The 14,787-nt window shown below is 36.1% G+C and overlaps 1 protein-coding gene across 1 annotated transcript; it reads right to left on the bottom strand.

The window, feature by feature from the left end:
• Positions 1-449: 449 nt before the first annotated feature.
• LOC6032936 (importin-13) lies at positions 450-14,712 on the bottom strand. Its single transcript, XM_038254394.1, has 7 exons — positions 14,048-14,712; positions 5,551-7,581; positions 5,391-5,483; positions 1,441-1,579; positions 1,231-1,386; positions 1,000-1,171; positions 450-937 (listed from the first exon to the last, which is right to left on the bottom strand). The coding sequence occupies exons 1-7, from the start codon at positions 14,360-14,362 to the stop codon at positions 835-837; spliced, it is 3,009 nt and encodes a 1,002-aa protein (XP_038110322.1). The 5' UTR covers positions 14,363-14,712; the 3' UTR covers positions 450-834.
• Between the last annotated feature and the right edge of the window lie 75 nt (positions 14,713-14,787).

Genomic DNA, 14,787 nt, shown 5'->3' with positions numbered 1-14,787 from the left:
ACCAGATTATTATAAACAACAGTTTTACAATGCTTGTGATTGTTAAAAATCTCGTTTTTTTGGCCAAAATTATTTTAAATTGATTCCACCCTTCTTCTTGCATAGTCTTGTTGCTCGATTGGAACCCCGATTTGACAGTTCGATTGGAACCCTGAGAGTGACATTTCGCCTCTCCATATAGGCTCTCTAAACAAAACGATCATCTTTTACTCCGTTATCTGTACACTCACGTCCATATTTCACTTGGGACACTTAGCATAGACGCCCTTGCTCCCTTCACGTCAATAAAGCTAAGAACATTTTTTTCCGTTCTACGCATATGCAGAACTTTGCGATAGAACAATGCCCTTTGTTCAATGATTCAATGAATTTCGACAAAAATTGTTCCTAAAATTATTTTTTCAATTAGGGGGAATTTTCGGATATTACAAAAAAAATAGACACACAACTCTTTTTGATAAAATAAAACTGTGTTTCGTCATTCTGCTGTTTTCAAACATACATTCAGTGAAGTATCCATAATTTACGTATCATCTCCTAAACTCTCTTTCTCTTAAACACTAGACAGAGTCTACGGGAGGGCACTGGCAACGAACCTTCTTAGCTGTGGTTCGTTTCCCTCATAAAACAGATACACGAAATGGGAAGGGGGGAGGGGTAAGGAAGTGGAAAAGTACTCACACTTTGCTAGCTCATCGCCAACGTCATCAGAACCTAAAAGCTAAAATCACAATCGAACTGGGAACCCACCTCTGCAACCGCACGCAGATTCTGCTGCCATCTCTCTCTTTAGTACTGTCAAACGTTTGCTGCCGCACTCTAATCCAACCAGGTCTAGCTGCTCGTCCTAAAGTCAATCTCCCACTCGACCGCGTTCCGGCACTGGGCCGCAAACTTGCGCACGTGCTCCTGGACGAGCCGCCGGTTGACCTTCTCCCTGAAAATTATTAATTTTGTTGTGATTTAATTCTTAATTACATAAAGTTTCAACCAACTCACTTTAGAACCTTCTTCACAAACTGCTCCTTGTCGGCTTGGCTGACGAAAAAGGTGGGAAAGTTGGGCTTCTCAAGGACCTTGATCCACCTGACATAGTCGCTCGGATATTTGTAGTTCAGGGCCAGGAAGATGTCCGCAAACACGTCTACGTGGGCTCGCGGAGTGTAACCACCTATAGGGAAATACCTTGAGTTAGTACAAGGTTCAGTTAGTGAAGCACCAAGACATTACCCAAGCACAGGAACGTATTCCGTAGGATGTTCTCTCCTTGGCCCGCGACGGCGCTCATCATCCGGGGACAGTTGCGGGACTCTTTGATGAACACGGTCAGAAAGCCGACACTCTTCTTGATCGGGCCCGTCTCCGGCAGCATCATGGCTTTCATGGCTACAAGAAGAATTAACTCAGAAATGTGTTGCCCAAAAGTCCTAAAAGTTTTACCGTATTCCACGAGCCGCGTACAGTCGGCCTGCACCTCGCCGTAGCAAACCGGCATCTTCTTGGTGATGCGCGTGTTGAACATGTAGAACGTTTCGATCAGGTCGGCCACGTCCGACAGCTTCTGCTGCTCGTCGTATTGCTGCGAGAGGAGAGCGAAATAGCAAGAGTTAAGTCGTAGAGTACTAACATGAAATGAAAACGAATACAGGGTTGTTACGGAGAACTTGAAAAAAAATCCACGCCGTCTCGAAACCCATTTCGCGAGAAATCTGCGACAAATTTCGCGACAAACATTCAAAAGAAATTCATAATAATTTAATTTTAGATAAATAAAAAAGATAGTATTTGAAAACAAAAATTAAACTCGTTTTATGTTTAAGGGCTCCGTCGCCAATACGCAACAATCACAAACGTTTAAATAAAGTTGTATTCAATAAATACAATTTTAAATCCAGAATAGCCTCATGAAGCCGAATCTCAGAACGCAGAATGTTGAAACGCCGAAAATGAAAAAATAAAAGACCAATTTATTTTTGCTAGGTTGAAATAATCCAGAAAAAAGCCATAAGAATAATTTTGACTAAAAACGAAATCAAAAAAAATTAAACCATTTTAAAAAATAAGACATAAAAATCAAATAAAATTTTAATTCAAAAATGTTTAACAAATAAAATTTAAATCTTAAAAAAATCATAAGACTAGGGGTTTGAAAATTTAAACACAGTTCGTACTCGATGATACTCGCCAAAGAGTCACAAAGAAAAATCGAAACACGAAATTTGTATAATTATCTTATCAAAATTTCTCTAACCTAAAATATGACTCAAAAAATGCTCCAAAATTATCTAATGCTCAGCAAAAATGGAGGCATTTAGGAATTGAGGAGTTCACCAGTTTAAATTTTTAAACAGGTCCAGAATTTAAGAACCCTGCAGTTCACTTTCAAAAGGGTCCTGAAGTTGGGATTTGAGGAATTTAGAAAATCAGACATGAAAGAATTTTAGAAATTTAGAAATTTAGAAATTTAGAAAATTTAGAAATTCAGAAATTTAGAAATTTAGAAATTTAGAAACTTAGAAATTTAGAAATTTAGAAATTTAGAAATTTAGAAATTTAGAAATTTAGAAATTTAGAAATTTAGAAATTTGGTAATTTAGAAATTTAGAAATTTAGAAATTTAGAAATTTAGAAATTTAGAAATTTAGAAATTTAGAAATTTAGAAATTTAGAAATTTAGAAATTTAGAAATTTAGAAATTTAGAAATTTGGTAATTTAGAAATTTAGAAATTTAAAAATTTAGAATTTAGAAATTTAGAAATTTAGAAATTTAGAAATTTAGAAATTTAGAAATTTAGAAATTTAGAAATTTAGAAATTTAGAAATTTAGAAATTTAGAAATTAGAAATTTAGAAATTTAGAAATTTAGAAACTTAGAAACTTAGAAATTTAGAAATTTAGAAATTTAGAAATTTAGAAATTTAGAAATTTAGAAATTTAGAAATTTAGAAATTTAGAAATTTAGAAATTTAGAAATTTAGAAATTTAGAAATTTAGAAATTTAGAAATTTAGAAATTTAGAATTTAGAAATTTAGAAATTTAGAAATTTAGAAATTTAGAAATTTAGAAATTTAGAAATTTAGAAATTTAGAAATTTAGAAATTTAGAAAATTTAGAAATTTAGAAATTTAGAAATTTAGAAATTTAGAAATTTAGAAATTTAGAAATTTAGAAATTTAGAAGAAATTTAGAAATTTAGAAATTTAGAAAATTTAGAAATTTAGAATTTAGAAATTTAGAAATTTAGAAATTTAGAAATTTAGAAATTTAGAAATTTAGAAATTTAGAAATTTAGAAATTTAGAATTTAGAATTTAGAAATTTAGAAATTTAGAAATTTAGAAATTTAGAAATTTAGAAATTTTAGAAATTTAGAAATTTAGAAATTTAGAAATTTAGAAATTTAGAAATTTAGAAATTTAGAAATTTAGAAATTTAGAAATTTAGAAATTTAGAAATTTAGAAATTTAGAAATTTAGAAATTTAGAAATTTAGAAATTTAGAAATTTAGAAATTTAGAAATTTAGAAATTTAGAAATTTAGAATTTAGAAATTTTAGAAATTTTAAATTTTAAATTTTAAATTTTAAATTTTAAATTTTAAATTTTGAAATTTTGAATTTTGAAATTTTGAAATTTTGAAATTTTGAAATTTTGAAATTTTGAAATTTTGAAATTTTGAAATTTTGAAATTTTGAAATTTTGAAATGAAATTTTGAAATTTTGAAATTTTGAAATTTTGAAATTTTGAAATTTTGAAATTTTGAAATTTTGAAATTTTGAAATTTTGAAATTTTGAAATTTTGAAATTTTGAAATTTTGAAATTTTGAAATTTTGAAATTTTGAAATTTTGAAATTTTGAAATTTTGAAATTTTGAAATTTTGAAATTTTGAAATTTTGAAATTTTGAAATTTGAAATTTTGAAATTTTGAAATTTTGAAATTTTGAAATTTTGAAATTTTGAAATTTTGAAATTTTGAAATTTTGAAATTTTGAAATTTTGAAATTTTGAAATTTTGAAATTTTGAAATTTTGAAATTTTGAAATTTTGAAATTTTGAAATTTTGAAATTTTGAAATTTTGAAATTTTGAAATTTAGAAATTTAGAAATTTAGAAATTTAGAAATTTAGAAATTTAGAAATTTAGAAATTTAGAAATTTAGAAATTTAGAAATTTAGAAATTTAGAAATTTAGAAATTTAGAAATTTAGAAATTTAGAAATTTAGAAATTTAGAAATTTAGAAATTTAGAAATTTAGAAATTTAGAAATTTAGAAATTTAGAAATTTAGAAATTTAGAAAGAAATTTAGAAATTTAGAAATTTTTAGAAATTTAGAAATTTAGAAATTTAGAAATTTAGAAATTTAGAAATTTAGAAATTTAGAAATTTAGAAATTTAGAAATTTAGAAATTTAGAAATTTAGAAATTTAGAAATTTAGAAATTTAGAAATTTAGAAATTTAGAAATTTAGAAATTTAGAAATTTAGAAATTTAGAAATTGAGAAATTTATCAATTTATCAATTTATCATTTTATTGAAATTTTGGTAAATCATCTGTCAAAATGAACAAAATTCTAGCGAATGAACAATGATGAACAATAAGTCGGGACCGTGGTGTAGGGGTAAGCGTGATTGCCTCTCACCCAGTCAGCCTGGGTTCGATCCCAGAAGGTCCCGGTGGCATTTTTCGAGACGAGATTTGTCTGATCACGTCTTCCGTCGGACGGGAAGTAAATGTTGGCTCCGGTCTAGCCTAAAAAGGTTAGGTCGTTAGCTCAGTCCAGGTGTAGGAGTCGTCTCCCTGGGTCCTGTCTAGGTGAAGTCGGTGGTAGGCAGTTGGACTAACAATCCAAAGGTCGTCAGTTCGAATCCCGGGGTGGATGGAAGCTAAGGTGTAAAAAGAGGTTTGCAATTGTCTCAACAATCAAGCCTTCGGACACCTAATTTCGAGTAGGAATCTCGCAATCGAGAACGCCAAGTCAATGCTATAGAGCGAATAATTTGATTTGATTTTTTGATGAACAATAATGAACTTCATAACCGAATTTCGGGAAGTTTTTACCAAATTCGCTTAATTTCAGTTTACCGAACTGTTCAGCATTTGAAAATTCGGTAAAAAAATCTAAGTGTGTATGAAAATCAAAAAAGCTTTCAATTTTTAAACTTCTGAACATTTAGTTGCTCTTATTATAGATTTTTTTCCCCCAAAAATGTTTAAATTTGTAAAAAAAAAGTATTTCTCCGTAACAAAAAAATAGCAAGCCACGGAAATTCGATGTTTTGTTGCATCTGCAATTCACACACTTTACGCGTGTCTGGTGATGGTATATCAACACAGCTCAAAGATGATCCAGATCAAGCTTTAGCTGCTGCCCTGTAGTCGTCTTACCTGCATTTGGCCAAAGTTGTACTCTAGAATGGCGTTGAACAGCTGCTTCATGCTGTCTCGGCTCTGCGGGTCATTGTAGAATATCAGTATAAACTGTAACCGAAAAAAAAGTTTAATAAAACGCGACGAATTTCTACCGCCAAAGCACGACTCCACTCACATTCCCGGCCATTTCGACCGCCGACGGGGCGCACTTGTTGGCAAAGATGTGCAGTATCAGGCAGCACATGTCGTTCAGCAGGGGCTTGATGTCGTCCATGAGGTTGGTGAGCGCCTGCTGGAGCGCTTTGCACAGCGTCTCGATGACGCTCTCGTCGTGGATCCACTGTTCGCACAAGGTTTTGAGCAGGCCCATCGTCTTCTCCAGGATGAGCAGAATCGGTTGGACGGGTTGTGGTTGAGGTGGAGCGGCGGCGGCGGCGGCCGCAGCCGTTGGTTGGCCTCGACCGACGGTGGCGGAAAGGTCGTCGCCGTCCTTTTCGGAGGGTTTTCGTGTGTTGAGTGAGGAAAAGAGCTTCGAGATCATCTCGAGCCGCAGGATGATGCGACTTTTGGCGGCGTCGCTTTTGTCCTGGTTTTGGACGGTCATTTGGAGCTCGGCGAAGCAGGGCGATACCATAACGTCCAGGTATTGGATGATGTTTTCGTACGAGATGACGCTCATGATGTTGCCAACGGTGTACATGAGCCGGATCATTTCGGAGTTTTTGAGGTGTCCACCTTGGAGGGCGGCCCGACACGCGTCCAGGAGGGGAAGCGCAAACGGGGCCATCTCTTTTTGACACTCGGAGGTAAGATCTTTGAGGCCAAGGGTGGCCTGTGATGCTTGCGTTGAGCTGAGCCCTTTGACGAGCAGCTCGATCGCCGACGGCAGGTACTTCGGGTTGTCGCTGATCCAATCGCTGTACGCGCCGGCCGTTTCCAGCGCCATGCCGAGCAGCTTATCGCTGTACTTGTCGTACGGGATGTCGTTCAGGACTTTGAGCAACTTTACGATCTGAGGATATTCGGCGTACTCGATCTTCTGTGCGATCGAGCAGTACGCGTGGATCGTCGCCTCCAACAGGGGCCAACTGTCCGTGTTCTGTGGGTCATAGTTTAGGTACAGTATCGACTCGTCCAACGCCTCCGACAACACGTCCAACATCAGATCGTTCAACACGTCGTGACAAGAGAGCAAAGTATCACCAATATCTTGCCTGTAGCATCGGAACGTCTCCAGATCGTCCGAGTTCCACTTGGGCAGTGCTTTGTCGTTTGGCAACTGACTTTTCCGGATCAACACCTTCAAGATGTGCGCATACACCGGCTTGATCGCATCCCAGCACTTGGTCTTGTGATCATCATTTGGCATCGAGAAAACCTCGTCCTGCAGCATGTACCAAAACTCCATCGCCAGCGTGCTGCACGATTCGTCCACCGGATACGTCCCCGGCTTGTCCGTACACTTGACCAACAAATCAACCGTCCTCCCGTAAACCTTCGTCAGCTCTTCATTGTCCGACAAAATCCCCGCAAAGATCACCGACGAGTAGCACTCCAACGTCGTCAAAAACAGCGTATAAATCACAAACGCCAAGTTCTCATTCTCGTTGTTCTCCTTCCACTCAACGTCCAAAATCGGACCCAACACGTCCAGAAACAACACCATGAACCGTATCACGGTCGCGGAATATTTGTACCCGTTGCAGTTCTGCGAACTCATCACCTTCACCAACACCTTCACCGCCGTCTCCGCCAAATCGCTGTCCTCCTGCGACAAACATCCGTCCTCCTTCGGCTCCTTCCAGTAACAATAGTGAATCAACTTCAGCAACACCTGCACCATCGTGTCGCACTCGTCCAACCGCACATTGCCGTACTTTAACCAGGTCGCCAAACACTTTGTCGCGTTGATCAGCACAGTCATTTCGCTCTCCTCCAACCGACCGGCGTTCAACTTCTCACTCAGGTAGTTAATCACCGTTCCGGTCGCAAAGCCGGCCTTCTTGTTCAGCTCCTCGCGGACCATCGCCCGGGGGATCTGCGTGTGGACGGAGTCGGCCTCGTCCGGGATGCCCTCGAGCACCGACATCAGAATCTCCAGCTGGCACGTTTTGGACAGCGCACCGAGCTGCTCGTTCAGGAACATCCCCGTCACCTCCTCGATGACCGTCGGGTGCTCCAGCATGTGGACGATGAAGACGCTGAGCTGAAAGAGAAGAACAAAGCAGACGCTTTTTCTTACTTTTAACATCAATTTCGAGTTGTACGACCCCATTTTAATCAAATTTGAATAGTTGAAAAAAAATATTTTTTTGGTGCACTGCAGTTTCGATTATCTGATTGTAGAATTTTAGTATTTTAGTATTTTAGTATTTTAGTATTTTAGTATTTTAGTATTTTAGTATTTTAGTATTTTAGTATTTTAGTATTTTAGTATTTTAGTATTTTAGTTTTTTAGTATTTTAGTATTTTAGTATTTTAGTATTTTAGTATTTTAGTATTTTAGTATTTTAGTATTTTAGTATTTTAGTATTTTAGTATTTTAGTATTTTAGTATTTTAGTATTTTAGTATTTTAGTATTTTAGTATTTTAGTATTTTAGTATTTTAGTATTTTAGTATTTTAGTATTTTAGTATTTTAGTATTTTAGTATTTTAGCAGGGTGACCACTCAAATTCCATCTTCAAATTCCCGACTTTTTCCCGACTTTTTTCCAGAATGCTCAAATAATAGACATTTCTTATCTAAAGAATGATTTCAAACAAAAAACATTCTATAAGAACAATCAATATTAACCAGCGAAAAAAAAACACATTGAATTTAAAAAAAAAATCCAAATATAGGCTTTTTTTGTAAATACAAAAACTAAATAATAAATAAAAAACACTTCAAAAATGGAATTTAATTATTATGATTCAGAGTAGAAACACAAACAATTAGTCTTTGAAAAAATAATCGAAAGTTCAACAATACTTATAACTTCCATGTTTTTTTTTTAAATTGGCAAACGTATAGTTTTTGATACTTCGTTTCAACTGAAAATGACAAAAAGTTAAAGATAACTGAACTTAAAATAGCGTTCCTATTTTTTCAAAACTTCATCATCATTTTAGATCAAAGAATGATTGAAACATATTTGCTGTTATTGATTCAAAGGATTTAGAAAAATGTCGAGGAATTCATAAAAAAATGTTTTTGACAAGTTCCCTTTTTAATTTTGTAATTTTTGATATTAAATTTTCTAATCAATTTCAATTTATCTAGTGGTCAGTATTTAACTGTTTTTTTCAATGAAAATTAAGTTTTCCAAAACGTAAAAAAGTTTTTCAATTTTTGATTTTATTCGATATTTAAGTTTTCCGTAAACTGAAATTCAAGCTTTATCTATGGTAGGTAATTTACCCATACTCACAAAAAAAAGTTCAAGGGCAACATTTGTAAAAAAAAAGTTACTAAATGAATTAAGTTAAACAATTAAAAATATTCACCAAAAAAAACCATTGCCAAACTCAAGTTGGAATCTGTAACCAAATATCCAATTATGTGACAAAATGAAATTGAATCATAATTCTAAGCTGGCCATTAAGCTCTATTTTTATATTAGTTTTTCATTAACTTTACCTCTTGTTTGATGAACAAAAATTAAACCGATCATTTGATTCATAAAAAATATTATGAAAATCTGTGTCAAAGACTCCAATATTCATTAAGATTTTGAATGCCTTTAACAGCTTTTCTATACTCAAATATATTGAAATAGTGAAAAGAACCTTAAATTTAAAGTAAGTTACTAAAGCAGAAATGAGTGAATTAAATTTGAAAATTTTACAAAATATTACAAAATTATTGAAGAGTTAAAAAATAATTTTCAATTAAGTATGCTCATAAATCATAAATTCCCGACTTTTTCCCGATTTTTGGCGAATTCCCGACTTTTTCCCGACTGTCCCGATTTCCCGACTTGAGTGGTGAAAATTTTAGTTTTTTAGTTTTTTTTTTGTTTTTTTTGTATCTTAGTTTTCCTTGTATTTTAGTTTTCCTTGAATTTTAGTTTTCCTAGTATTTGATTCGGAGTGAAAAGTGATTTTTTTTGCGTGTGCCTTTTGTTTCGCATTTTTGTCGTGTATTGTGTGCTGCGAGGAGAAAATTGCCCTCTGAAAATGCAGCGTCATCAGTTCATAATTGACAAAGGGAACGCGTGGTCGTAAAAATATTCGGAGTGAAAAGTGATTTTTTTTGCGTGTGCCTTTTGTTTCGCATTTTTGTCGTGTATTGTGTGCTGCGAGGAGAAAATTGCCCTCTGAAAATGCAGCGTCATCAGTTCATAATTGACAAAGGGAACGCGTGGTCGTAAAAATATTCGGAGTGAAAAGTGATTTTTTTTGCGTGTGCCTTTTGTTTCGCATTTTTGTCGTGTATTGTGTGCTGCGAGGAGAAAATTGCCCTCTGAAAATGCAGCGTCATCAGTGCATAATTGACAAAGGGAGCGCGTGGTCGTAAAAATATTCGGAGTGAAAAGTGATTTTTTTGCGTGTGCCTTTTGTTTCGCATTTTTGTCGTGTATTGTGTGCTGCGAGGTGAAAATTGCCCTCTGAAAATGCAGCGTCATCAGTGCATAATTGACAAAGGGAGCGCGTGGTCGTAAAAATATTCGGAGTGAAAAGTGATTTTTTTTTTGCGTGTGCCTTTTGTTTCGCATTTTTGTCGTGTATTGTGTGCTGCGAGGAGAAAATTGCCCTCTGAAAATGCAGCGTCATCAGTTCATAATTGACAAAGGGAACGCGTGGTCGTAAAAATATTCGGAGTGAAAAGTGATTTTTTTTGCGTGTGCCTTTTGTTTCGCATTTTTGTCGTGTATTGTGTGCTGCGAGGAGAAAATTGCCCTCTGAAAATGCAGCGTCATCAGTGCATAATTGACAAAGGGAGCGCGTGGTCGTAAAAATATTCGGAGTGAAAAGTGATTTTTTTTTTGCGTGTGCCTTTTGTTTCGCATTTTTGTCGTGTATTGTGTGCTGCGAGGTGAAAATTGCCCTCTGAAAATGCAGCGTCATCAGTGCATAATTGACAAAGGGAGCGCGTGGTCGTAAAAATATTCGGAGTGAAAAGTGATTTTTTTTTTTGCGTGTGCCTTTTGTTTCGCATTTTTGTCGTGTATTGTGTGCTGCGAGGAGATTTGAAATTTGCTCGCGTTATCTAAATTGTAGAAACAGTAAAATATACTGATAAGTCCAGCCCATAGCACTACTGCTCGGCTGGCACGCGTTCGATAAAAAAAACTTTTTAAATGATCAATTATCTATCTTTCCGCAGCCGGCTGCCTAAGATTTAAAATTTTCAACCGATAAACAAAATGCTCATGGTCACATCACTGCCACTCGTGAATCCTGACCTCATACCCATCTACTAACCCCCTCAAAACTCATGTGATACTTTGTCGGAGAAGCAGTCGATTGGGCGGTCTCTATCACTCAAGTATCGGACTAACATTCCCATCCACTTCCCCGTGACTCTACCACTGGTCGTGGCCGGCGCCGGTATTGATCAGCATGATAGGGGCCTTTGAGAAGTTGCGAAGCGAGGAAAGATAGCACCCACTCATCTTCCACGGCTCGTGGATGTAACTTCTGGAGGTCCTGGTCAATAACGGAGTAGCAACTGCGGGTGGGCACCTATGCTTATGCTTATGCTTATGCTTAATTTTAGTTTTCCTAGTATTTTAGTATTTTATTATTTTGATATTTTAGTATTTTTGTGTTTTAATATTTTAGTATTGCAGTATTTTAGTGTTTACTATTTTAGTACTTTACTATTTTAGTGTTTTAGTATTGAATGGTTCTCTACGATTTCACAAATCGACTATTCTTAGTATTTTTTTTATTTTGATCAAACTATATCCATGTATTCCCTATGTCAAAAGAATTTTTTGCATCATTCGTCCATAAAAGTCTCCAAACAATTTAGGGGCTGGTCATACAAAATGCGTACGATGCTATGTGGGACATTCTCCGACACCTTCTGTGTCGGTTAATGGAAGACCCCTAAAAAGCTAGTTCAACCAATTATTACACTTAGAATGAATGGCCCTTAGCTTCTTCACCTCCTTTCCCCTTATAACTGCCAGCGCCCTGTCTGGATCTATCTACCATGTGACAAAAGGTTTGAAAAAAACTGTTGTCGCGATCTTCAATTCTGTCTCTCCTCTTTCTGTCCTAGGTTAGCTTAATATTTCTCGCCGCAAATTGCCAATAAAGTCGACTCTCTGGTTGTCAATATCCAAGGGATCGTCGAGGAAGAGAATCATCAGTTTACAAAACGATGCAAAATGAAGACTCGATTGAAAATATGTTTTTCTTGGTACCCAGCTATGGGAGAGAATCATGGCAACGTCCAGCAAACAAAAACAAACTAATGTCAAACACCCTTCAAAGCTTCGTTTCGCAAAGAAAAATGTCTATGCAAGCCATGAGATAGTGACAATATTGACAACCGGAAGCGATTTTTAAAGCAAACAGAATTCAAGGGACCGTCGAGGAAGAGATCCTTCAAGCAAGAGAAAATATCGAGGAATAAAGCCAATCGAAGTATGCAGTTTGAAGGGACTGAAAAATTCATCGATAGATGGAGCAATATTGATATCGAGAAGATCGACAGCCAGAGAGTCGACTGTATGAGCAAATAATTATAATTGACTTCCGGTGATCAAAAACAATATTATATCTTGAGAAGAGATTTTCGGATCGATTTGGTGTCTTCGGCAAATTTAAAGGTTATGATTAGGATTTTTCAGAAAAAAAGACACGCAGATTTTGGATGGGATTTTTTCCATGTTTTTTTAACTTTTAAATTTTACTGTTTTAATTTCGAAAGGTTTTGATATTATCAAGTTTTTAAGATTTTCAGTTTTTTTTTACAATTTTGTTTTTCAAAATAACGATATGTTGAGGTGTTTTGTTGATTTGTTTCGATGTGTGCAGTGTTTATTTGCCGAAAAAAGTGAACAATAAAAACACGATAAGCGTTTGGTACGGTATGTCCACGCACCCTTCCACCCCTGTAGATTCTGTGAAAAACTTCAAGTAGCTCAAAATAGAATCCTAAAAATCATCTTAAATCTTCCTATTCGTAGTCACACAGTCGATTTGTATGTAAAGAATAATACTTTACCTGTCAGGGGAAAATATAGGTTTTTCAAGTTTGTTGTTTCATTTACCTTTGCTTAAATAATAAAACCCATACTAATACTAAATTTGTTCGTTCTAATCGTCCTAACGTAACCACAGTACCTGGTGAGCGCAGTATAAATTTCAATGGAGCTCAGCTTTATAATTATTTTAACAATAGATTTGGTAAAAGTTCATCCTTAAATATCTTCAAAAATCAACTAAAGCAGTGTTTGTCTCGACCTGACATCATATTATACTCCGATTCAATCCCTCGTTTGTATTTGTTTCCATCTTGAACACATTTATCTTGGTAGTTTTCTTTTATTTATTTTCAGCCTCTAATCGCCAGAAACCGAACTCCTTAAAAGGTCTAAGCCGATGGAGTTCTGGAGCCAGCCGCATCAACTTTGTCGTTACATTTATATTTAATGTTTAATGACATGAAAAGAAACAGTTTTTTCAGTCAGCACTTTGCTGGCTTTTTCTGTCAAATAAAAACAATCAATCAATCAATCAAAATGTGATCCGTTCTCAGAATCCTCTCTGCGGTAAACACAACGCAGTAGGGCTGTCCGCTTTGATTTTTGCAATACATTTTCGGGTGTTCTCGGATATACTGCAATTATTAATAATGACAAGAAAGGTGCTTTGTATTTTATGTTTTCAAGTTTTAATTTTTTATATTATCATGTAAAGTTTTTTTATGGTAATAAGTTGTTAATAAGTTTTTAAGTTTTGATTTTTTAAAACCTTTTTTGTACTTTTTATGTTTTAAAGTTTCTAGTTTTCAGTTGTTTGTAAATTTTTGCATGAAACTATCTTACATAGATTCGTTCTCGCTTACTTTTTCAAAAGGCCTGTGGACTGTCCTGGAATCCAATTCTTGGAATCTACCACCGTAATAACACGATTCTGCCAAGATTTTAATAGAGGTTCATTTTCAATGTTTGACTTTTTTGGAGCACTACGAACTGTTTGAACCACTTTTTAACTGTTTGGGGTACTCCAAACCAGGATTTTTTACATGGATTGGAGTATAACGTATCTCTCCAACTAATTAGGAGCCTTCGAGGTTGGAATGGTCATACATAAAAAAAAATCTACATTTTCATCTTGTCCTGAAGTGTGTATCAGACTATGAGAACTGTACAAAACTGTCAGACACATCACTGAAGTGAATACGAACCATGATCAAAATCTTGGTAGAATCGTTTTGTTACAGCGGTAAGCTCCAAGATTATATTTCAGGACACTTTGGAGGACCAAAAAAATCAAACCATCCACTTGAACGACCCCCAGGTTTTGTGTGGTCTCTATTGCAAGTTTCTGTTCGGAATCCAAAGGCTTGAATGAGGAGACCCAGAACATTCCAAAAGTGGTCCAGAATGTTCACAATGATGCCAAAGAGTCCAAATGAACAAATTTCTCAACATATGAAAGGTCGGAGTTTGACTAAGGTATAAAAAAATAACAAACTTAAACTAAGCCTACAATAACAAAAGCACTCACCGAAATGCACAACTGGCTGAGCACAATCTTCGGCCCGTTGCCGAACATGACGATGCTCTCGAGCAGCTTCTGCTTGAACTCGCCGTGGGCCTCCTTCGGCACCTCGGCCCAGTGCTTCGTAAGCTTCGAGTGCAGCGTGATCGCACCGAAGAACTGCACCTCCGACGGCCGGTCCAGCTGCATCAGTTGCCAGCAAAAGGACCACGCCTGGGGACTTTCCTGGATCTTCTGCAGCCACTGGTGCGTGTCCTCCTGCTGCTGGGTCCCACTGCGGTAAAACGACAGGACCGCTTCCTCGATCTGGCGAATGTCCATGTTGGCGCGTGTGGACACGTCTGCGGTGGGGAAGGTTGCGCTTTTCCGCGATGGAGGATTACCGTTTTTTTTTTCTTTGCTTTTTTCGGCAAGTTGCTGCTGGACGGGTGTTGCAAGTGGCGACGACGGAACAATCTTACCGGAGGGAGTTTTGTGTGCGTTTACCGGGCGTGCTTTTGTGCCAACTACTTGTCCTGCATGCTAGTTTGTTCCGTTCGATTGTTTTGGGCTCATATTTTAAAGTTTTTCCCCGAGCTCGGAAAGGCGGAACGAAAATAGAACAAAAAATTCACGCACAAGCTGCAAAACTTTTTCACTCCTTTTTTTGACAGCTCTTTTCGTCCGGCTGATTGTCATCCGCGGAGCGGTGTTGGTGCGTTGAGGTCGAAAAAGCAAGGTGAAATGTTTCACGGACCGGGATTGTC

Source organism: Culex quinquefasciatus, chromosome 2, assembly GCF_015732765.1.
Source record: "Culex quinquefasciatus strain JHB chromosome 2, VPISU_Cqui_1.0_pri_paternal, whole genome shotgun sequence".
NCBI classification, from domain to species: domain Eukaryota; kingdom Metazoa; phylum Arthropoda; class Insecta; order Diptera; family Culicidae; genus Culex; species Culex quinquefasciatus.
This window is presented reverse-complemented; position numbering and strand designations above follow the sequence as displayed.

Excerpts from the sequence above, each read along its gene's own strand:
- LOC6032936 (XM_038254394.1), bottom strand. The coding sequence starts at position 14,362 with ATGGACATTCGCCAGATCGAGGAAGCGGTCCTGTCGTTTTACCGCAGT. Across the intron at positions 1,387-1,440 it reads TACGCGGCTCGTGGAATACG|CCATGAAAGCCATGATGCTG; the intron begins GTAAAACTTTTA and ends TTCTTCTTGTAG. Across the intron at positions 938-999 it reads TTTGTGAAGAAGGTTCTAAA|GGAGAAGGTCAACCGGCGGC; the intron begins GTGAGTTGGTTG and ends AATAATTTTCAG.